This window comes from Athene cunicularia (genome assembly GCF_003259725.1).
Source record: "Athene cunicularia isolate RWA chromosome 1 unlocalized genomic scaffold, athCun1 chr1_part2, whole genome shotgun sequence".
Classification (NCBI taxonomy): domain Eukaryota; kingdom Metazoa; phylum Chordata; class Aves; order Strigiformes; family Strigidae; genus Athene; species Athene cunicularia.
This window is the reverse complement of record NW_020799092.1, coordinates 69,806,931-69,831,990: the sequence shown is the minus strand read 5'-3', so window position 1 is coordinate 69,831,990 and position 25,060 is coordinate 69,806,931. Positions and strand designations below refer to the sequence as shown.

At 37.6% G+C, this 25,060-nt stretch overlaps 1 protein-coding gene across 1 annotated transcript in view; it reads right to left on the bottom strand.

The window, feature by feature from the left end:
• Window positions 1–163: 163 nt before the first annotated feature.
• The window catches only part of CCDC146 (coiled-coil domain containing 146), a 70,781-nt gene continuing 45,884 nt past the window's right edge, over window positions 164–25,060 (bottom strand). The window contains exons 5-18 of the mRNA XM_026862581.1: window positions 24,524–24,700; window positions 23,849–23,922; window positions 22,290–22,517; window positions 21,485–21,671; window positions 18,740–18,835; window positions 17,329–17,499; window positions 16,215–16,303; window positions 15,935–16,099; window positions 13,225–13,449; window positions 12,376–12,604; window positions 4,942–5,070; window positions 3,260–3,397; window positions 1,633–1,881; window positions 164–434 (exon numbers count right to left, since the gene is read on the bottom strand). Of these exons, the coding sequence (XP_026718382.1) occupies window positions 231–434; window positions 1,633–1,881; window positions 3,260–3,397; window positions 4,942–5,070; window positions 12,376–12,604; window positions 13,225–13,449; window positions 15,935–16,099; window positions 16,215–16,303; window positions 17,329–17,499; window positions 18,740–18,835; window positions 21,485–21,671; window positions 22,290–22,517; window positions 23,849–23,922; window positions 24,524–24,700 (2,361 nt within the window). The 3' untranslated portion in view covers window positions 164–230. The remainder of the gene's footprint in view (window positions 435–1,632; window positions 1,882–3,259; window positions 3,398–4,941; window positions 5,071–12,375; window positions 12,605–13,224; window positions 13,450–15,934; window positions 16,100–16,214; window positions 16,304–17,328; window positions 17,500–18,739; window positions 18,836–21,484; window positions 21,672–22,289; window positions 22,518–23,848; window positions 23,923–24,523; window positions 24,701–25,060) is intronic.

Sequence of the window (25,060 nt, the reverse complement as noted above, 5' to 3'; positions counted from 1 at the left end):
TCTTAATGTGTTAAAATACTGCACATTGGGGATACCATGCTCCTCCTCATCAGGGAAGGGAACTTGGATCCCTAACTATTTAGCTAATGCTTGTGGCACTAACAATTACTTTGTTTTCAGTATGGAATTTGACTAAGCACTACTGAATGTTTCTTCAGTGCAGTGTAAATGCTGTTGGCCCTTGAGATTCAGCAGCTAGTATGGCCTCTCCTGCTTCAGGTGCTGTCTGTTCAGATTTCAGTTGGCTTTACAGTAGGTTTTCTGAAATGTCTAATATTTGAGCCAGGTTCAGTCGGTTTGAAAGGAGCCAGAGCGCCGTAGGGCCGCGGCAGCAGGAGGCTGTGTTCATCATCTGGGATATAGGCAGTTGGGCGCTGTTCAGCTGTCGTGTGGACACAGTTGACTGCTGCAGCTTGTTCCTCTTCTGCAGCATGCTGCGAAGAACACATTTTGATCACCAAGTGATTACATGCTTCAAAACACTAGTACTCTCCTGAGCCAGTGTCGGGATGCCTAACAAAGGAAACTCCATCAGTCTAGGCCTTAGCAAACCAGGAAACCCAGAGGGGGATTAAAAGGAAAGTGTGAGTTAATGACCATGTGAGTTTGTCCTTTTAAACAGTATACACTTTGAGCCTGTAATGCTCTTGTTGCTTGTGAAGAAAACAGATTAAATGAACTTTTAAAGGTTGTAATAAGTGTGCACATAACATCTCAGGAACAAGACAGTAGTTCTGATGCTCCGAAAGGTGGCTGTATTTATGCTGAGAGCAGCTGTTCCCAAATACTGTTACTGCAGTGAGTTTGTATCCCTGGCACTGAAAGGAAACTGAGTCACAGCATGAGGAGGAGTGTTAATGACAGAAGTTTCTTATCCTAAACCAGTTTTGCTACAGCACTTCTGCATGACATTAAGTTGTTTAAATGTGTGCACAGTGTATTCCTCTCCCAGCTTTGTGCACCTTTCAGATTTCCCTTGGGAGTGATTAGCTAAAGGATTCCTATAGCAGATCTTATTTCCCATCAGCAAGAGTTCCCTCAGCACGCACATCTCAATTCTGTATCACTTTTACTTCTCTAGGAGCTCTCTGCTCAGGGATGACTGACAGTCTCAGCTCTTATCCTGCAGGGTAAGAGTTTGAAGCACTATTTGATATGCTGCCCTGCTGGCCCTCAGTGTCTTGCCCAACAATCTCATTTCTTGCTACTTCTGATCTGATGCTCACTGCATCTGGTGTGCGGAAGAACTTTTCCCAAACACCACACCCCACCTTTTGCAGCTTTACTTTGAAATCAAAGGGAAAGCAGTACTTCACCAGTGGTTATCCCACCCATCATCCCAAAGCATGGTCACACAAATTAATAATTGAAGGTAAGATCTCCTTTTAGTGTATTCCCTCCTTAAGATTCAATGACCAGTTGTAAGCGATGTTGTCAGACTGCACTTAAATCTCCACAGATCCCCAATGTGTGGTTGTCTCTCTCTGTGCCATCATTTCCTCTGACTCTGGAGCTCCATGTTTAGCAGCGAACAGCCACAGCATGAGCGAGCACAACTCTTCTGGGAGGACAAGGTAGAGCAGTGAAAAGCTGGGGCTGAAGATCTAATTGCCATGTATGGCAAAAACTTACTTTAGCTCTGGCTTCAGCTGCTTCTTTTTGCATCTTTTCATTGCGTAATACCTTCAACCATTCATTCTCTATTTCTTTAGGCGGGGGAAGGCCTTGATCTATCCTTGATGAAACAATCATCAAAAATCGTTCTTTGTCTCTCATTTCCTGCTGGAGTTTATTGGCAAGTGCTCGCTTCATGGATAACTCTGCAAGAAGAGCCATAGTCTTCTGGGTTCTGTTCTTTACCTTCTTCTGCAGTGCGTTTGTCTGGAGTAAGTAACAATTGCATTTTAGTTACGGCTTCCCTTTAGACACTGGACATGACACTTAGGTGTGTATTAGGCATGTGAAAACAAGCCCAACTTCATAAGGTTTTAAAAAATAGTTCCATGCTTGAAAATGACTTAAACAGGATCTGTGCTTCTGTGTACACATGGAACCACAGAAACTGGCAGCATAAGAAGTCACATTTACTCCAATACAAGAAAAGCAAGTTTGTAACTACCTCCTGCTCTTTTCAGCTGAATAGCAAAACTTCCCCTGCCCTCAAAGGCCTTGTACCCCAATCTGCATTGAGTTTATGCACAATTAACTTTGCAATAAAAGTGTAATAAACCAAATCCTTACAAGATAATTGAGTGATAAAGTGGACACAGTGGGGCAGTGGGTTGTGAAGTTATCCTTGGCAGGGAGAGGAATAGAAAAGGAATGGGACAAGAATCCTTGAGTCTGACTGGACACTTTAAACAAAAAACCCCAACAAAACTTAAAATACTCTCTTTTAAGTGACTAATAGGGAATTGGGAGAGTCAGAGCACCTGCAAATGTAACTTCTGGCATGCTGACATTTTTACAGTTGTTTATTAGCCCATGGCCATTATTTCACAAACAGCCATGTTATTTCTCTGTGGAAAATTATAGGTTACTATAAAGATATGTTGTGTACTAAGCCTTCCGAAGTGTCAAACCTAACACAGAAAAATCAACCCCGGCCTTGTTTTACATTAATTAGCTGCTTTTTTTTTTTTTTTTCCCTATCTTTCACTCAGCTCTGCTCTATTTGGAGCTTTTTCATTAAGGAGGTGGGGGTGAGAAGATTTTTGCTCTTCCCCAAACACTATTACGGGTAGTTAAAAGGAAATAGCTGTATAAAAGTAACTGTATTGAAAATGGTACCTCTTTCCTGTATGCTTCTCCCTACCTAAATAACAAAGAAACTTCGAGCCAGATACCAAGTTTATCTATTTTTGTATGCTGAAGTAGAATTTCCCTGGCTTTTCCTTATTTCTTTTTTATTTCTTTGACATGTTTGTTGTGGAAAGGCTGTTAAGTACATGTGCAAAAGGAGGATTCTACCAAATTTCTAATTTTCTCTCTTACCTGAGAAAGAACTAACCCTATATTTTGGTGAAAGTTACTATTTATAGTCTAACTTTCTTTCAAAAAGAAAAGTACACTCACCTAATGCTTTTGGTATGTCTGTATTATCGTTGCTACTAAACATCTATAATTTCTGAAGACTAACATATGATTTGCCTATCACTATTTCCAACCACTTTTGTAATTTGCAAGTGAGTCATCTTACCTCTGGCCCAAATGCTATTTCATCTCATATCGGCCAGCAAGCAGAGCCTGCCCTTCTTACCCTTTTAGCTAACAGCAGCGTGTCCTGCTTCCCGTTCTCTGCCGCAACACGCATTCTGTCTGTTAGCCGGGAAACGTGCTCGTAGAGAAAATCTGTTTCCAGCAACTTCTTCTCCTTCCGCACCAGCTCTACCTCTAGCTGCAGCAAGAAGGAGCATACAGGGTGTGGGTGAACGATGGGGGAAGGTGCAGCAGGTGTTCCTGTGATTGCTTTGAGGGCTGCTGAAGTAATACCAGTGAACAGCCATAAATAATCACCATCAGTTTTATCAAAATTTTCACCTTCTCTGCCAAGTATCAGGCCAAAGTTGGTTTAGTTGGTTACTGTCAGGTCTACAATTCTTCCATATCAGACTAGGCCCGTTTTCAGGGACAGGGGCTTACACCAGCATTATTACTGCCTTGGTGTAATTTTTCTTGAAAACAATAATTTTTTTCTAGTGAGTTTTTTGTTATTTAAACTTCTGGTTTCTTGAGTCACATGATAATGAGAAGGTTTCAGCTCTTGCTTTAAATAATACCTTTTTACTTCTGCTGCTAAAAAAAAAAAAAGTATGGGCTCTAAAGACTAAAAAAGAAAGTACTGTGCAACTAAAAGGACTTTAAAAACACAAGGAGCTTGAAAGAATGTTTAAACTTATCTCACAAGTCTAAGAAACCTGGCTTTTTAAGGTGTGGGTTGGTAATAGCAGGCTGTGTGTGTTGTAACCTGCTTGGCTATGCAGAGCTCCCTCCTGTCAAGGAATATGGGACAGTAAAGCAAAAACTCAAGCAATTCAAGCAGAGGTGTTTGTGGTAAATCCTTATAGACTTCAAAAGGAGGATGTAGGTGTGTGCTGCTCTGAGCTTGCAGTTACCCTAATACCGTCCCAGCTCCATGTGAATCACCACTGAATACTAAATTCAGTGGAGGGAGTTTTGTGCCCCTATAAATGGGACAGACAGAATTATCTAAGAAAATATCACAGTTGCTCACTTCATTCCTTTACCTTCCCCCCATACGCTGCCATACAGGAGGTGCCCTGAAACTGGCTCTCATGTGGGACCTAATGCTTCATTTTGAAGCCTCTCGTGGCAGTCGCTGGCAACGCTGCAGTCAGGCGTGCAGCGGCTTGGCTGACGCTTCCATGAGGGTCTGGTCTGTGGCCCCCTGCTTGGCATGGAAACAAAGCTGTAAAGCCAAAGCCTGAGGAGGGTGTGTGTTTGGTCCCAGGTCACACATGCAGCCTTTGTTAAGAGGGCAGTGGGAACTGCCTCCTGCTCACAGCCTGTGCATAGTGGTGGAATAGCTAATAGCCAGTTGCAGAAGAATGACAACTTTGTTAGCAGTTTGTTCTTCTGCATTTATTTCCTTCTGCTGCCTTTTCTGTGCCTTCCTGTAGTGAAGCGGGAGGGTCTGCACTGAAGTGCCAATGATGCAAATGGACCAGCTAGCAGAGGGTGCTGCGGAGCCAGGTGTGCCACGCAGAGCTCCTCCTCGCCAGCTTCTGCTGGAAGAAGCCAAAATGTCCCACGTCCATTTGTCCTGGAAAGCAGATGCTGGGCTGGAGTTCCCGTTAGCCAATCACAATTATTTTAATTCTGCTTACAGAAAGTTTAATTTAAAAATAAAAGATACCATTTGCCTTTTCCAAAAGCAGTCAATCACATCAGGAGAGTTTGTAATGTGAGAAGTGATGTTACCTGCTCAATCTTTTTTAGCAGCTCAGGTGGAGATGGGTCTTGCCCCCCCAAGTCTCGCCTTCTACTCTCATTTTTGGGGTTAGCAAAGATCTCTTCCATCTGTTTAATCCTGTCCTTGCACTGGGAATACTAGCAAACAAAAAACCACAACAGTTATTTTTTCAGACAAGAAGCAAAAAGCCCCACTATTACTGTGTGACCAGAGATGGAAGGTCTCAGTGTGATTTACACCAGGAGAGCTGCACTGATGCGGCTGGGGTGGCTGCACTGCCAACACCTGGGCTTGGAAGCAAGACTCCAGCCTTGCTGGGAGATGTTGGGGATGCTTGGGTGGTGTAGGGCTAAGCAAAACGATACTGGTCAAACACTGGGAAACATTTCCCTACGAAACCAGAGGTGGATGTACATCATCCTCCTCTCCTATTGCTAATGAAAACAAATACGAAAAGCAATGAATCGTGTCCAGAAGGTCATCCCTATAATGCACAAATATAAATCAGCTTCATCTTGTGAATGGTTTAGATGTCTTGAATGCTTGTTCCCCTGTCTCATTCTCCACGTGCAACACAACCACCTGAAATTGTGTATAAGTAATTCAACCACACCGAAGAGGCTTCTCTGAGCCACCAGGTATCACAAGAGCCCTGGACTGGAAGATGGTTTTGGTTTGGTAAGGGGTGTCCCAGAGACTCATACTTTCTTCAGCTTCTGCTAGGTGGCCTGGATGAAAAGCCACAGGTTGTTCATGTCCTTTGGGCCGTAGCAGGGTGGGCTCAGGGCCACCCCCCGCAGTCCCTGTTAGCAGGCAGGGGACGGAGCAGAGATGCTGGGGCTAGGCAGCAAGCTGAGACCCGCCACAGCTACGCCTCCATTCTGAGGAGGGAGAGGGGCAGTGGGGAAGGGTGGGGGCCCCCACAGGTGTCCACATCCTTCCCTGCGCCCCAGGTCTCTGCAGCCTGGCTGAGCTGGTGCCTCCTCGTTGGAGGTGGCTGTGTGGGGGCAGTGGTGGGTGCCTGGGGCTCCTGTGGGACTCACAGCTTGAGCACATCCCTGCAGCCCTTCTCAGCACTAACAGACAAGATTTCCTTGTGCAGGGGAGAGGGTTTAATACAAAGAATTACCAGCCATTTAATTTTTTTTTTTTTAAAGACACAACTGTATGACAGGAGCAGGATGGAAGCAAGCCCTGCTGTCTGACAGAAATTGAGTTCCACCTGTTTCTTTATCCTCAGACTACTTCTTTTATCCTCAGGAATACATCACATATTTGGGTGGGGTGTCTTCCTTTATCCCCTGTAATTATCTGTTTGACCCCCAGGACCCATCTAGGGCTGTAGGAAGGATGCAAGTGCCTGACAGTTTGGTTACAAGTTAAATCTGAAAGTCCCACTTCCCTGCTGGTTAGTGCTAAAGGTCTCATCCCTACAGGCACCCAAGTTTTCTACACTAAAGCTGCCAGGCACATGTCCTGAAGTGACTCAGTGGTGACACTGAGCAATGTGGTACTCCCAGGACCCAGAGAGGCAGGTGTTCCCTGACCTCTCCAACATGAGCCCTTCCCATGCAAGAACACTTGCCAGAATACACTAGATGGATATCCATGCTTTGCATAAATACTCACTGAAGGAGTGACTGGGACCATTTCTTCATGTTTGAACTTGCAAGACTGACATTGCAGAGGTTTTGTGCTTTGATATGTACCTGGCCATCTGTCAGTGCATTGTCACTCCAACCTTGATCTATTAGCACTGACAAAACATAACGCAAGTAAGTTGCTATAAATGCTAACTATCAACTGCAGGTGATGATATTGTTAAGGAAATAAGTGGTCACTCGCTCTGAAAGTTATCAACAGTCACCAAAAATAAAAAGTAAATGTTTAGATGTTGCTACCGGGAAAGGGCTTTGTTCACTGGAAGTTAAAAAGTCATGTTTAACTGGAAAAGGGAAAACTGACAGATCTTCTTGGGTGGTAATGAAACATTACCAGAACACTTGAATTAAATTCTTCTCATAAAAAAGCGTTACACAACTCTTTCTTTTACATTTCATCTAAGGGCAGGCAAAGTAAAGACCTTAAATGACCATAATGAACAATTTCTTTGACAAACCATGATTCAGTCAGTGCCTAACTAGGTACTGAAAGATTTATTTTAATTATAGACAACTAAAACTCAAGTCCAAAAATATACAGAGTGGAAGAATGTAAAATCTGGACCAGCATAAACAACAGGATGCAGCTATGCTTCCAGTGATGTTTCCTATCTGGGGCCAAATTTCTCAACCACTAACTCATGTGAAAATGCCTTGTTGGAGACATTTATGCCTCCTTAATGAGATTAGGGACAGCTCACCAAGTAAAATTTTGCAAGATTCAATAGTTACTTTGCAGCAAAAGCACTGTCCAAAGTAGAAAAAAAAAAAACAACATAAAAATCTTAATGTTAAACTTAAATACTAGATTTAGTTTTAAATGTAATATGAATTGAGAGTGATTAGATGCAGGCTAGTCCAACAGTACAGAAAACAAAGCACATTTAGAGATAATCATGCTATTCTGTGTCTGCTTAAGTGATGTGACTATAGGTATCTATTTTTTCCTAATTGTAGTTTTTTCCTTGGACAAGACTTTATCTGAGTTCTAAGAGATTCTAAGTCTTAAAACAAACAAAAAAATCCCTTCTTTCTTGGAGTGGATTTGATACAGGGGATAGGAAAAAGAAGAGCAGCTTTACTATGTTTGATTGTAATCAGTCAGGATCAGTTGTTGAAGGATGAACAGACAAGAGTGAACTCATACCCAGCTGAAGGGACTGGTCTGAAAAAGTGGAGATCTGGTGCCTATTTTAGAAATCTCAGAGGTAGGTAAGGTACGTAGAGCACTAGAAAAGGGCAAATATCATACCTATTTATAAAAATGGGGAAAAGGAGCTATGGAACCATACATAACTTATCTTCACTTTCTGAAGAATAAACCCTGAACAAATCATTAAGCTTTCTTTGTAGATAGCTAAAAGAGAAAAAGGGTAGGAATAACAGCCAACATAGGTGTGTGGAGTCATGCCAAACCAGACCAATTTTCTACTATGATAATTTAACAGGTGTGTGGACAACAAGTAGCAGGTATCATACATCTTGACTTTTACACAACTTAAATCTTGTTTCATATGACATTCTCATAGATGAGCTAAGGAAATAGGTTCTTGATGAAAACGTAAGTACTATATCAATAGATTGAGGTTAAGTTCAGAGAAACTACAAATACTTTTAGGGGGAGAAGATTCAAAATCAAAATTCCCTTGGTCTGAAAAAAGCTCTGAACGAAAGAGATAATACTAAATAACAAGTGCAAGGTGCTACAGGTAAGTAGGAAGAATTACCTGTACAAATACAGCATCAAAATCGACTGATTAGATACCCTTTTTTTAAAAAAGGTTCTGGTTGTTGCATACATTTACATGAAGACGAATCAATATTTCACGTTACAACTACCATTGTACCTGGACACATAAGTAGAAATGTAACCTGCAAGATGCCTGAATGAATCCTTTGACTCCAGGCACCGAACTTCAAGAAAAATAAGACCAAGTTTCCAAAAATAAAATAAGTAATAATTTTTAAAAAGACCTAAGAAAAATCTGTAGGGGCTAATTGAAAGTAACAGGGTTGTGCGGCAAAAGAATGGGAGAGGAACATGATTAACTTTCTTCCAGTAACATGAAATGTTGCAGGGAGGAAGAGAATACTCTATTTGTCATGTCCCCAGTGGACAGAATACAAATCACTGTTCTGACACTGCAGCAAGAAAGATCCAGACTAAAGGTTAAGAAAATCTTTCCACTGTTAAAAAAGGATTGGGATAGCTTGACGGTGAAACTGGGGTTTCCCGGTGGTGGCTTGATAGCGCAGTTTAGCCCTCTCAGAAATGACAGGCAGTCTGATGCTAGAGCAGGAGCAGGATTGCCTATATAAACTCTTTGCCATTCTGTGAGCCCTGTTTTTCTATGTCTGTGATGTAGTCTGAAGATTTTCATGGGATTGTGTTGAAAACTGGACAAACATTGATGCCAAATGTCTCAAATAAACTGACAGTCCCTGTACGTTAGCTGAACTCTGAGGCATTAAAGTCCCATTTACAGCATCTTGACAGCTCAGCAGGTCTACATGTTGGACTAATTAATGATTAATGCTAAGTATTTGTCATTAATACAAGAAGGCAGATTAGATTTCACGGGTCATTTCAGTCAGCAGGAACAGTGTCTTGATGTGCAGTCCAAATTAGATGTTAGATAGTTTTATGCCTGGAGAAAACCACCTCAGAATCTCACCAGGTATTTTTTGTGTCAGATAAAGGAAGTACCTGTAAATATTTTTGGGTTTAGTGCTTTGCATTGATAGTAACAAAAATACCTAGTCTACATTACTAGCACTTGCTTAGAAGAGGCCTGGTACTGCTTAAGACAACAATATTTCATTAGATAAAACCTATTCACCAATGTTTCGCTCTTTTGTGGAAACATTCAGCTTCTGATGAAAACTGTACAAGTGGAACATGCATCAGTTTGATGATTAAACAGCTCATGTGGAATATAGGAGACCCAGGTGAAACCTTTGTTCTTGCTGACTTGGCACACAGCCCTGACCAGTGCTTTTCCCCTTCCCAATGGGTACCACAGCCACCGGGATAGGGGTCACCTTCTGCAGCCTATTGAATACAAAGTACTCGTTCATCTGTCTATTCCAAGAGATGCATCCCCAACAGGACTAGATACCCTATGTCAGAACAGCTAATTTAGTGCTGATTAAAGCATCTGATGAGAATATATGGGACATAGATTCAAACTGTCTCTAAATGAGTCAAAATATCTCAGTCAAATGCAAACAAATATTGAAATATCTTCTGTTTTGTAAGATTTGTTTTCCTTTTATCTTCTGTTTTGTAAGACTTGTTTTCCTTTTAGCTCTCTCTATATATTTGAAGTATTATCAATGATGTAATCTGTTGTCGGAAAATCATTCAGCATTCAGTACTAGAAAGTTTAATTCACCTGTGGAGCAAGAAAAAGGAAAAAGGTTCTAGGGTAATGGGAAGATTGGGAAATGAAAGAGAGGAGAAAAATAGGACAGAGAAGACTAAGATGAGAAAGTCTGAAAATACCCAAGGCTTAAGGAGGCAGGAAGGGTAGGAGAAGGGAAGAAGGAAATTTAAGAGGTACAGGTACAGGTTTCAGCCTGCCTAATTCAGATGGTCTCAGCTGTATTTCAATTGTAGATGCCTTTTGAAGCATCCTTCTTACATATTTCAAAGCTTCCCCTACCATCAAGAGGGAGAGGCAGTTGCCTTGAGAATAAAGATCTCCAAGAGGAATATTGTGCTCCCCAAGCAAGGCTATCAGAATCTCTCCCTGGAGGCAGACACCCAGTTCTTCCATTAATAAAGAGACCTTGTTCACTTATCTATGTAATTTGTTCTGTGGGCTACTAACATGAAGTTAAGATTAGGCACACTGGCTCCTACACAAGGTCACAACAGAATGGAGAAATAAAAACAAAGAGAACTCAGACATGAGACTTGCAGTCTGCGTTAGAGGAGGTCTAAGGGCCTCTGATAAAAATCAGGGTTTCATAGACTTTGTGGTGCATGGATGCTCTCTCTGAACATTTATAATTATCTAAATTGAAAGATAGACAAATGGTAGTCCAAAAGGAGCTTCTGATACCACCTCTTCAGATTTCAGCTTGGTTTCAGAGGTTGGTTTCATACGCAAGACAAAGGATTTAGATCTGTATTCACCACATCAAGTCAAAGTCTTGATCATTGTCACAAGATCCTTTGCACATCGTAACTGAAGAGACGCTGAGTTGGATTTCAACATGGGATTGAATCTGTAATCAGGACAGGAATTAGCAATCTGAATTTGGCAAACACCACCAGAATTCAGATTCAGGCTTATGGCTTTTATTTAAATCATGGAGATAAAGCCAAACAATTTGAAACTGTTTCTCACGAGTAAAAAAGGCTATTGGCAGTGGGAGGAAGAGTATTAATGCCAGAATGGTTGAGCATAAGGACATGGCTTATTTAATGGCCAGTTTGAACCACGTAATATTCATTGACCACAGTATCTAGTTACAGTTTAAAGGCTGATAACTGGTTATCTGACATTGTTCAATGGAAAATCTCTGATTTGGGAACATGTACTAAGACTACTCCGTGTGTAACATCACACCAATCTGTATTTTCCTATTTTAGATTTATGTCAATATTGTAAAAAGATTTAAAGTACCTGTAACAATAGCCTCCCTTTAAAGGTGATTTTAGGCTTCACACGAACCATCATCACAAAGGAGAAAGTTTTAGGAATGCAGAACAGAAAAAGCAAAGTTTTATGATTGACTCTCAGTTCACAAAAATAATCCACATTTTGTTCCTGTATTTGACTCAGTGACTCTCAGTCTAAATCTTATCTGAAAACATATATTTTTCTTTTTCTTTAGTCTATCTTTTTTTTTTTTTTTTTTTTTTTTTTTTTTTTTTTTTTTTTTTTTTTTTTTTTTTCATACTGCCTCTGTTCATCATTTAAATCTGTAATGGCGCTGTTTTTTGGGGTACAATTTACGTAAGATATTGTACAACAATTTATTCTTTTAGCAGAGCATACAATTTCTTTAAAAGGCCAGAATTAACAGCATAGTGCAAGAACTATTTAACAGTGAGTCACAGCTCCCATCGATGCAATTATAAAAGGCAATGGTACACCCAAATTTATGATTTTGTGCAGGCACTAGCAGAATATGTATGGAAAAAATTACCATCTGGAGATAAGGTCAAAAGTAAATGAGCCATTTCAGAAACCAAGGAAAGAATGTCCCAAACACTGCAGTTTGTTCGTTGTTTAATGTCATTTTGTAACTAGAACTAAAACTTACACTGTTTTTCTGTAGAAGAAAATATATGTGGATTATACCATTGTAGGCAGCAGCTTACAGAGTAGGCTCAGGGTCAAGTGTGAATTGAGTTATTATTTTACAAATTTGAAGAGCTAAGTGTATCTCCCACCCCTCCACCTACCCCCCTCAATACAGTTTTAAAAATTTTGTCTACATTCCCATTTTTTCCCCATGACTCCCATTCTCCAGCTTAGTCATACTGACACTTCAGGCTATGGGGAGGGTTAGCTGAGATTCCATACCCAGGAAGCATCTGGCATGTGCATAACAAAGCGCATCAAGCGGTTACACGTAAGTGTAGAAACTCACATATCTGAAGTTAAAAACAAGCATCAGTGTATTGCTAGACAGGTGTATTACTGACCTTTCTGTTTTAATAAACATTGTACCTCTGCACATTTTTTTCTATTAAATTACCTTAAGTTTTAAAATACAAGATAATACAAATAACAAAAAAAAAAAGAGGCTTTTTTTCCCACCAACCTGTATCTGAAGTACGACCAGATGTGCATCCAGGGCATTCCTCACTGGGAGTGCTTTGAACCACAATTTAATCTGTCTCTTTTTCTCAGCTACCTTCAGCTTCAGAACTCTGATCTTTTCATCCATAACTTGCATCTCAGTATCTCCATTTCTACACAACGTCTCTTGAATGTTTATTTTTTCGTATAAAATGCATAGTTCTTCTTCTCGATCTCTGAGCAGAAGACCACTGCAATAAACCCAAAATGAAAAGGTAAAATAAAAAAAAAAAAATTCATATTCAGTGTATTCCATTCAAGAACATAACTGGCAACCTTGAAATATAGTAATAATCTGGGAAAATGTACAAAGCTTTCACAAATATTATTTTAATATCACGACAACATTTTAAATAGGTAACAAAAATAACTGCAATGTGAAAATCAGAGTACAAATAGTTGCAAAGTTTACTTGAGTCTCTCGTATAATTTTAAAAGCTCTTCAGGCCTTTCACAGCATTCATTTAAAAATGGATTATCATAATCAGGGAGCCTTACATCTTTTGCATTTTATAACTTATCTGTGCACAAAGCACAGAGCAGGAGGCTACAAGCTCTCAAGGCATTCCGTAGCCAATCCACCATATCTTTTTAATAATATTTCTGAAGAGTGAGCATTGTCACCAATGGAGAAACAGCAGCTGTGTAACGCAAAGCAGCACTGGCACTGCAGTGAGGCACTGTTTAGCGAAGCCTTGTTGTGAGGCAGTCCTTTAGTATTCCTCATTTGGAGTGCTCCAAAGTTGAAGAATATTGCTGATTTATGAATGTCAAAATTAAATACTATATTACATCAAATTTACACCTATACCTCTCATTTCGTTGCTGAATAGCCCTTTCATATTTTTTGCGTAGCTGCACAATTTCCTCTTCAATAGTGGTGACCATATTGGTAAGTCTCGCAAGATCCAGACGCTGTTGCTTTATCTTTTCTTTCATCTCATGTATGAGCTGTGCAATTCTGCAATAATCACTTTTGAGACTGTCTGTAATTGCTACATTATTTGTATTCTTCAGATGTTGTTTCTGTAATTTTCTTTAACATAACAGAAAGGAGGAAAGTTTTTAGTCCTTGCAATCTGAAAGCAATTTCAGCAACTAAAAGCAGAGCTTAAACTAATTCCTCAAATACACAAAGGATCTTCTAAGTCACTCTGCTTCACAGAAGCATTACAAGTAGAAAAACTCTCTGAGAACAGCTTCTCTCTGCAAGCTCTTGCCAGCTTGAAGAGAACTGGATTAAGGCCCCACAAAATGCTATAAATGGAGTACTGCACTATAGCTCTTTTCTTCTCCACTGGCTAATCCAAGGGGACGTAAGAAATAAAGTTCAAGAGCAGAGCATAAAATGTGAGGCAAAGTCTTAATGTGTAGAAATCTTGCCCTTCTATTTAAAGAACGATATTTAAATAATTTTGTGGTTGAGATTCAAAGGTCTCCAAGCTTTTTTTTTTTTTTATTTTTATAAAACAATGTATCACAACATGCACACATGAAAGAAAATTGTCAGTTTCTCTGTTTGACAGATGAGAGAAAAAAAAAAAATCAAAATGAAAGGTTACTGACAAGATCATATTTTAGACTCACAAAAATGAAGAACAGAACTAATTCTTTCCAGCAACCTTGCTGGCCACTAAATGATGGTTCTTCACTTAAAATACAGATTCTTGTGGCCACATGGATCATTCCTTTGCTCACAACATGGAACTCAGAGTTACTGCATTGGATTGTGGTAAGTATCACTTCTTGATCAAGTGTCACTACTTCATCTACACTGGGGAGATGGACATGTCAACACACAAAAGAGGTAGTGAAAGGAGAACCATAGTGTCCTGTTAAAATACAGAACTGCAGATGAAATATCCTGCCTCCCTTCATGGGCTCCATCATTATATTGCTGAACTACTCTGTGCAAAGCAATGAGCCTCTTTCTGATTTATTTTCCTCATGTGTATAACATTTTCCAGTTCCACAGGGTATTACTGAATGGAATTAAACTTCTGTAAAGCAAATTTCAGACTGAAAGTATGACAATATTGCAGAAATGCAAGGCGTTATTAATTTTTTTTCTGAAAAAACCCTTTCTCTTATTTGTCCTGATACTCTGTCCTCCAAATTGTGTAGGTTGCAGTTAAGTCAGTGATATGATGATACTAAAGTCTGTTATTGGGATTAAAAATATTTTCCATAGGCAAGAGAATTAGTGATAATTCAGTAACTCATGCTAGTTTTAAAACTAGGTTTGCAGAGATCAAAATGTCTGTGGGATCTATACTGGAGTTGGGTCCTCTATAGTAATTAGATGTTTATGAAATCTGGACTATATATATGCTGCCTTAGCCTTGTTTTCCCTCTCCTTTCAACTGTGATTGATTGGGAAAGCTTCAAAAATTTTAGCACAAAGTGTCAGCTTGTGCCTCTTAACAAAAATCACTTAAATCACTAAAGTTCCAGTTCTTTTCTAGCTACCTCCAGCATGACTTTGAAATCAAGCTACTTGGAGATTCACAATATACTTTGAGTGAATTTATCCTGAATGCATTCCTTGGTCTGGTTCTGCAATTTTTTTGTCACTGAAAAACAACATTTGGGGAAAAGAAAAATATTTTTAAACTACTCAATTTTGGTGGTGTTGTTTTGCATACACGGTTAACTATTTACTAGTTTCCTACATGCCCAAATACCAATTTCAGAGACATTGTCATTATATTGCAGAATATCATCACTAGGATGACGAAGAGACATATCTACTAAATAATGGTCTATGAAAAAACAGAATCACATGCACCACCTCATCCTCTTTGTTGTGAATGTAACCTTTCATTTTGACTAGGATTGCCTGGAAATTGAAACCATGTTTTGTTTGATCTGAAATAAATGTTATCCAATAAAGTTCAGTTTGAGTTTGAACCAAGAAATCCAGTTTTTCATTAAATTAATTAATATTAAAGTATCAATTTATTTTATTATTTATTTTTATTAATTTATTAATTTAATTTATTAATTAATTAAATTAATATTAAATTAATTTAATAATTAGCCGCATTACTAGCTAGTGACTCATTTAATAGTACCAAAGACCAATCTCTTGTGGGATCACATATGTATTGGACCTTTTTTTTGTCTAAGGATAAGCAAGTATGAGTGCAATAGTATTGTTCATACTGAATGAAATAGCATGATCATTCCGAAACTAGAGGCTGAAGAACTGCGATACAAAGGAATTGCAATGATACTTTATCCCTTCAAAGGACAGGAAAGTGAGAGAGTAGCCAGACAAACTTCAGAAGTGCTTTGTGCCATGCAGTGATGCCCAAGCTAATTGTGAAGAGTTAGGGTGACAAGAAATTGGAACAGATTGTGTAAGGGTGTTGCTAAATATCTTTGAATCAGATTTTTAAAATCAGGATAATAACTATCAAGGATGATATGGGCATAGATGAAGTTGGGCTAGATTCTCTCTTGAGTCTTTCTAGTCGTACATTTCTATAATTGTGATCTACAGCCTACTTAAAACTCACCTTTCCTTGGTTATAACAGCATTCCTTAAATTTTCTATTTCGTTTTCTATCAATTTTACCCGTTTTTTAATTTCACTTGCTTTCTGCTGAGCAACATGCACCAGATTTATACATTTATTCCTTTCATTTTGAATAACATCATATATTTTAGCAAATCTTTGGAGTCTGAAGAAATGAAAAGTGGAAAGAAATAATTATTATAATTTTATGTATACATTACTTGGATAACAATAGCTTTAAAAGACTTTTAGCTAATGTATTGTTGTTATTATTTTCTTACTGGTTTTGGATTTCTCTTTTCCTCTTTTTACACTCTCTTATTTCAAGATCCTTTCTCTTTATTTCTTTAATAATATTTTGGAGTTGTAGCTGAAATTTAAATAGAATTCAGTGAGCACTTTAGATATATTAAAGAAATACCTTCAAAGAAATGACTCAGAACAGCTATTCCTCTTACAAGGAAAAGACAGTGAGGTAAGATTATTCTAAGAACTTATTCAAATTATAATGAAATACTTCTATTGTAACAACATTAAAGAACACAGTTTTTCTATGTATATTAAGCTTACAACAACTGTTATTAATGTAAATAATTTGATGCTGCGTCTCAAAATGCTTGATCCCTTGTATCTGGAGTTCTACTGTTTCTATTAATCAAGCTCTAGGTTCTACCTCTATATATTTATTTGGCATATGCACCACTGAAATTGTACTTTTTCAAATGTTGGAGTTTCTTTACTTTTTTCTGTCTTTTAAGCAGTCACTGATGATAGAGTAGAACAGTACATCTGCATTTTGTTACAGCTCTGGACTTTTTGTTTTCAGTTGTGCTCAGTCTTTAATACCCCACATCATTAACCTTCGGTGGACCAGGCCTTTTCTCACCTCCCACTGGCATCAGGAGGAGGAGATGGCGATTAAAAAAGCTGGTGCATGTTGGGTTACAACTCTGAGTACGTGTGTGTGTGTTAATTAAATATAAAAGTTGCTGTCTCTCCTTGGAATGAGTAGCAGGTCTGTTTATGTTTTAATGTCCACATATTTGTAAAATAAAACACATAGTTGTACTCCTGGGAATCTCAGTTGAGGCTATCTGTTTTTCTGCCTCTTTATTCCATAGGCTTGAAAGGAAAAGTCCTTTCAAATACCTTATTTCAATTGTGGCATGGTATTTCAATATACTATTGCATTGCACCATAAATTGCCAATAAAACAACACAGTATTGTGAGCTTTCTCTGTTGTGATGGGACTTCATAATAAAGTGGGAAATAATAAATAAAGTGAAATAATAATAAAGTGAGTCCATAAGGCTCTCTTCACTAGTAATTTAGTTTCTCCATATCCCAGCTTTCACATTAGAGGAGTCTTTCATTTATATGAGATAATTTTTTACCTGGGCTTTCTGAACATCCCTAGATTTCTCTTCCCTCTCTTCAACCTTGAGACAAGTCAGATGTGCAAGTCTGGATAACTCATCTCGACATTTTTCCTGCTCTTTGAAAAGCCGGCCTTCTTCAGCAATACATGCTTCTAACATGTGGGCATCCATATCTGATATCATTTCCTAAAGAAAATTGAAATCAGTTCCTTATGCATCAATGCATCTGTGTTGGCAAACCCAAAGTCGGAAATCCTTTGGGTCTATCTGCAAAGTACACATATATACATGCTATGTGGATTTAAAAAAAAGAGAAATCTTTAAAATACCATCTGAAACACCAAGCACGAGTCTTATAATAACATGTCAAAATATTTTATCATCTAGAAGAATTTCTGTTCCTCAGTCTAGTATGTCTTTCAGCTATTGTCCATTGGGCAGAATGGTTCCTTATAGCCATGTAATCTTCAGATAAGCTTACTGCCAGGTCTTAACATGTCCATACTACACATGGATGACACTGAGCCTTCACATTAAGAGAACAAGTTTAAAACGGAGTAGAGTAGATGCCTAGAGTTGTTGACTCACTCAATAGAGCCAGTGAACTCTGAAGAGCTGTTTGTTCTACCCAGAGTAGGCTGACCTCTGTAGGAGGAGGGTGAACGGATGGCTTCCAAGGCTCCGCTGACTACATGACTAGTTGTTATTGGCTGCTGTGGCATGTTTGATACATATCCCCTACACAAATAGTGACAGGTAGGTATGAAACATATGTATTCAAAAACAAGCTGAATCCCACCTGATAATGATAATGAATTCAAAGACAGCACAAAAATAAAATGGATATATATGGGAAAGACGATAAGGAGGTATGATCTTAAGAAGTATGTCTGAAATATACTGCTTCTTATAGTGTCATTTATATAGTGTTAAGTACTAACACTCTCATAATCAAGACATCTGCATTTCCACACTATATATGGTTGTGCTGAGTAGAGACAGACATCCACAAATGACAAAACTCTGAGGATGAAAAATGATAATGTACAAATGCTGAATTGCCTTTGTTTCAACAAGACACTGTGCCATATCTAAAAGAAATTTATACCCATATACTAGAAGTCTATACCCATATTTAGACCCATATACTAGTTGTAATGTTGTTAATGATATTCAGAAAGACTTCACCTAGAAAGTAATTTGCTTTCTGCCTTCCAATATGTGACCAGTAACACTGATAAATGTTTTTTCTTTGAATATGACAAACAAGTGGTCTTTAAAATTGAATAAATACTATTGAATGTTTTCTCACCAGAGAGCTGCAGCTAGAAACTCCCACCATTTTTTTTTTCAAACAGTCCCTTTATTCTCATGACCGAAACCCAACTGTTACAGTGAAAAAGTATGAGAAAGCAGAACCCAGCACCTGTTCAGCTAAACTCCTCTTGGTCATTTCAATTTCCTTCTGCAGTTCTCGTCGTCTTTCTAATAATGCTCTGTTTCTTTTAGGGATAGCTTCTGCCTACAAAAAATAAAGCAAGCACATCAAGTGATGCAAACAGAAGATGTGAAAAATGTAAACTGCAGATAATCTACTTGAAGTAGTTACAGAAATCAAGAAATGAATTTTCTGGTTTTTTTACAATAGCTAGTCCAAGAGTTCTTTGTTGAGTAGAGTTCCTCAATGACATACCCAAGTTTTTCACATTTATCTTTTAAGAATTTAACTATAAACACTAAACTTCATAAAGACCACTTTAAGCACTGAATTTATAAGGGTTGGGTTTTTCAGCAACTAAACTGTTATTCAAAAGGCAAAAAATAGTCTAGGTAAATACGTCACCTTCTAAATTCACACAGGATTTTCTGAGTGAAATTCTGACCTTACTGAAGGAAAAACTTAGATCTACCACTGATTTTAATACAGTCAGTATTTCACATCTGTGTAGTTTTGATATCATATTTTTTGCTTCTCATTATTAAAGTAGGATTTTTCTGTTTTCTTCTTAGTCTCTAGAAGTCAAAACTAAAACCACAAACAGTTATGTACTATTTTTTCTTGTACATTATGGGAAAATTTGTTTATTCAGTCAGATTATAAAATGAAGTGTGTGAAGGAAAACACATTAGAAACTACCTTCTGACTAAAATATACCTGAACAATCCCACCACAACTACTTGCACGATACAACTTGTAAGGCAAAAGGTTGTATTGGCCTTACAGTGACTAACTTCTCTTAAAAATTCTTTACGGTTGCAAGTAAGAAATAAATACAGCAGGTTAACTATGCAGGCATACGTTGCCTGTCTGTAATTGCAAATCTGTAATTCATACAGGTGGGGAAAATATGACACTAAATGATGCGTCTGGAAGCTATTCAAAGATAATACATGCAGCCCTGTGTTATCTTTCTCGGATCTCAGCCAGATGCTAGAGTTCAAAGTACTATACCTCCATACAGATAAGGAGATGTTTTGCACAGATGGTTTTCACCTCTGCGACAAAATTAGAAGTTACTCACTTGCATTAAGAGAAAGGGAAACAAGTGGCACAGTAAAGATCAAACTGTGGAGTTACTTTGGTTTCAGCTGCCAGCTCTGAGATTTTATTTGACTTAGGTTTGCTAAAAGGTCAATAAAACCTATTCTAAGCAACTTCTCCTCTGTAAAAGTCTGTATTGTCTGTAGGTAGGCATTTCCACATTTTCAGGATGGGATTCTAAAGATGCCATCAAGTTCTTGAGTCTAAAAGTAGAAAGCTCAAATAAACATCTTTAATCCATTAAGGACTTTTGTTCACATAAGACATGACTAAACTTAGGCACTTTTGGCTGTCTCTGTGTTGGCTGACCGAAGGGAAGGCGTGCATGGAGAGGAACAGCAGTTCTGCTTGGGGCTGGTGGCAGCCAGTTCTCTTTCACACAGAATGTTGACGTTTAGCAATAGCTGACCTTTCACAACTTACTAAGAAGAAAAACACATTCGAAGGAAGTGTTCCTGTAATTTCCTTATTCTACAAACCAGTCACTCTGCATTTAGCACGTGATTTAAAGTAAGAGAAATTTAGGGAAGCACACTGATGTACTGCTGCTTTTGCAATCACATTTCTATACTAGCAATTAATTCTTGTGGATTTTTCATTGGAATCACAATGAATAAATGTAAATCTGATTTTTAAAGTAAAGTTCCTTTAACTACTTAAAATATTTTAACATTTCCTCGGTGTCTTCCCAAGTCTTACAAATTAAAATAGTCTCAAGATAGCAAAAGCCAAGCATAATCAAGCTTGCCACTCTAGTCTTTCGTACTCCAGTACTGCATTTGGATGGACCATGCTGCAGAGGAGTGGTGATTTCACATCTGATCTTCTAAAAAAGACAAGAAAGGAATCAGAGAAACCACAGAGCATGGGAGGATGAGTTAAAACAACTATATTGCCATGGCCAGTTTGCGCTAGGGTAGCATCCTGCACTTCTGGAGTAAAATATTGCTTAGAATTTCCCTTTTATCTCTACTACATAGTAGAAGGCACAGATTAAACAAAAAAGAGTAAATCAGTATGGGAAGAGGAATAAGTGAAATAGTAATGGAGGGAGGAAATGAGGAAGGTCAAATTTGAGTGAAAACAATTAGAACAGAGGGAATTATTTCATCTTATTTAATACTAAACTTTATATACTGCCAGTTTCCTGTCCCCTGAAGTAATGCTAAATAATAAAATCGTTTTACAGTAATGTAAAAACAAAGCTTAAGTTTTAAGAGATATATCTTTTAATCATTTGGGATCCAGAGAGTACTTGGGTCCATTCTTCTGATACAAATTTTTTTTATGCCAATGAGCAAGTCACTACATTATTTCACTCATAAATGAACACAGCTCTACAGTGCTTTAGAGGAAGACATGACACTACAGTGCCAAAATAATCTCCCAGTTCTCTTTGATAGGATGCTCCCACCTAAATCCATTTCTTAAGAATAGTCCAAATATATCTTGGTGCAGTATTTTTATTACAGTTAGAGCACCTAGAGATTTCTTTGTTAGTTGTAGCAACACTCTTGTCACTTCTATCTGCGTAAGAATTAAAACAGTCTTCATCCCTTCACCCTTTTAGGACCAGTCAAAAGATTTCACAGACAGTAGCATCCTTACGATCAATGCATTCATACAGACCTCTAATTTGAGTCTTTTATGCTGTGACTTATCTTGTTCCAAGGAATCATAAATCATATTCAGTTGTAACTCCATCTTTTTTAAATTTCTCAGTTCTCTGTCTTTCTGTGTTTGCTTCTGAATGAGAATATCATGTTGCTTTTTTTTCTCCAAAACACATTTATTTAAATTTTCTTCCAGAGCTGCTCTATATAGACACACAATTTTAGAAACAGGTAACTTGACCAAGACATGTATGCAAACAGGCATTAACATTTTAATGGGGTTTGAGTACTGCATCATTATGGCTGAGCAGCAAGATAAACTCATAAACTACTGTCATAAATTACCTAAAAAGATAGTATTCTTATAATTTTAATCAATTATATTTTTCCTAATGATGTCAATGAGGTCTCACAGCCTGTTCTAAATATGCTAAAAATTCCAGAGAAAAAATTAAAATGCTGACATATTTTTTTCTCGTTCAATTTCCTTTATGTGAAAGGAATATTGAACACAGAAAAAGAAATATTTTGACCAGAAAGAGAAACCTGCTAAAAGATTTCCCTTTCAGAGCAAAATCCAGGTTCATTCTCCCAGGATTTTATCAAATGCTTATGCTTTTTGACATTCTTCAAGCCAGATCCTAGATTCCAGTAGTTTATATAAACATTTCTGAAGTCAAAACCAAGCCTGATAATTTCTAGTCCACACTGGTTGCAGCATAAAACTTGAAAACATAAACAATACAGCAGAGAAATGAATAGATCTTTGAGGACAGAGAATTGTTCACCCATACTACATGGCTTATGTCTAGTACTCTAACCTGTCTGATAGGACTGCTGATTCCTCCTCTCTGCTAATTTCTAGTAATTTTGTCAAAGTAATGCATTCTCGTTCTTTGCTTTCTAGTAAAATTTGTTTCCCATCCATTTCCTTCATTACATCTTCTCTTTCTTGCAAAATCTCTTCAGTCCTTTTTCCAATGGCTTTCAGGGTACCATTCAACTCTTTGATTTGATCATTAAGAGCTTCTTTCTTCTTCTCTGTATTGCTGTAGATATATTTTAAAAAACAGTAGGAGTTAACATTTCCAGATATATATTTAAGTGGCAAAATCAAGCTGCCAGTTTTTATGGACACACAAAATTTCAACACCACAACAATTTACATCACGTGTTTGAAAGCAGACTATGTTCAGTGAAAGTCTTTAAATGCCAATACAGTTAAACAATAAAACTGCAGATAGCCATGGGACTAACAGGGACTTTATCCCCATAACAGTATTTAAAAGAGTTCTAGTAAACTGATTTCTGTCAACATTACAGGTACATGGGTGTTACATTTCTAAATATTATTCCCAGGACTGGGAACTCTGGTTAGTTCATTCTGTGATGTGACACAAGTATAAAGACTCAGTTAAATACTTCACTAATAGCAATCTAGACAATGTACTACTTTTAAAAAATTGCTTCTCCGTAACACTATAGGAAAAACTTCTTATATTTATGCTGGCAGAGTTGCATTAAGCAGAGTAGTGAGGAAAATGTAGGAGAAAACCATTATACAAGTTTTAAAACTGAGAAATTTAACATAGTCAAACAATTTCTCATATTACAAATAAGGACTGCAAGCAGGAGACACACAAACTTCAGTGTAACCTTGTGCCTGAACATGGTACAAAACCATCATTCATCTGGATGACAATTGGACTGACGGGATGTCCAAGTGACATGGCTGAAACGGCACAGACCTCATTCAATTTTACAGAAAGCAGTACATGTCATGCTTTAGGGGAAAAAAAAAACAAACAACAAAACCACAACTACACAAAAGATAGAAAGAAAAGGCTAGCTACTGGCTTACATTTTCCCTGTTGAAATACTAGAGACTAGAATTCACATCAGGAGTTTACAGCAAAGCACCTCTGACTAAAAAGCTGGTATGGAAGTATCAAGGGCAAATGATTATTTAGCTCAGGCCAGATGTAGCTGTGAAAGGTGCTGGTTTCACTGAGGCCAATGGAGACAAACTAAAATAGAAACCGTAAAAAAGCCTAATTGCTAGATTACACGGTAACATTATTTTCCATTAAAAATCTACTGAGTAGATCTGATATACAGTAACACAGCACAGTAAGATGGTTAAGCAATTTTTGACCAAGCTTTCTTCTAAATTTTTCTTTGTTGTACTTAAATTTACAATGTTTCACTGCATATACTATATATTTCAGTACAGTTCGTGGATTTTAAGTGGATTATAGATGCTTTTTAAAATGTTGATCCTAATATCAACCAACAGCTATACTCAATCATCTCTAACAAATGGACAAAATAAGTCATACATACATATTCACATATATTTAACTATTTATTAAGAGCATACATTTTTTTCTGATTCATCTTCTCAGTTTCTCTTCCAAGTTGTGATGGAACACCAAGGATCTTAACTAGCTCATCCTAGTGACAAAACAGAAAGGTTAGACCAATAGCCTCAAAATCTGATGAGATTTCATAGAAGTAATATTCATCTAGAACTGCTGTGAAAAAGGGCATAAAACATATTTTCAAATTACTTGAGCTTGTCCCAGGGAATTGTAGCTGCTACTTTTGAAACTAAACATTGGTATTTATGATTTCATTATGTCTGCAAGATAAAAATTATTCTGGGATATTATTAATACATCTGATTGTTATCTATGCCAGGGGGAAGAAAGCAGCAAAGACCTGGGTATGATTCTTAATTCTCAGCATAAATCTGTATTAACTTGGATCTGAGCATATGTTAGAGCAGCCTACAATAACACAACATAGAAAATGTCATTATAGAATCCATTTTTAAATCAAAACTATGACTCTTATTTTTTCCTAAAGGGGTAATAAAGGACATGGCACAGCAGCATGTTTCATATCTATTGAAAAATTATGTAATATATCATGTAATGCCACCTAATGCATCTGGAATGACACACACATCCAGAAGATTCACTGTTTCCTTGCACAAAGCATGTACCACGCACACATCCAGAGATATACATACACACAATTAAATTTGTGTTACTTTTAAATTAGCCTGCTTCTCCAGAAGCTTTTCTGTTTCTTTCACATCTGTTAACACCAGCTTCTGCTTGGACGAAATATCTTCCTTTATTGCATTAATTTCAGCTTTCCTTTGGATTACTTCTTTGCAAAGCTCATCACAATTTTCTTTCAACTGTTTAATTTTCTTATTTGCTTCCTTTAAAAGTCAAGTAAAAGAGATTAATTTTCCTTTTTACATTTTGCAGTCTTGTGATACTACAGAATAACATTTTTAAAACAAGGTGTGAAATATTAGTTTTTACTAATGTGTGTTTCTTCTATCAATAACCGTGAGAATTTTATTTCCAACAAAACCACATTTCTTCATCAGGATTTATGACTGCCATACTCTCATCTTAGAACCAAAAACCTGCAGCTATCTCCATATGCAGTATCCATTTGTTAATTACAGTAAAAAATTATGTTGAGTGAACTTAAGAATACACAGATCTTTTTTGAATCATCTATTCATTACTTGCCCTAGAGTTATCAAACCTAAATTATATGATAGTCTCTC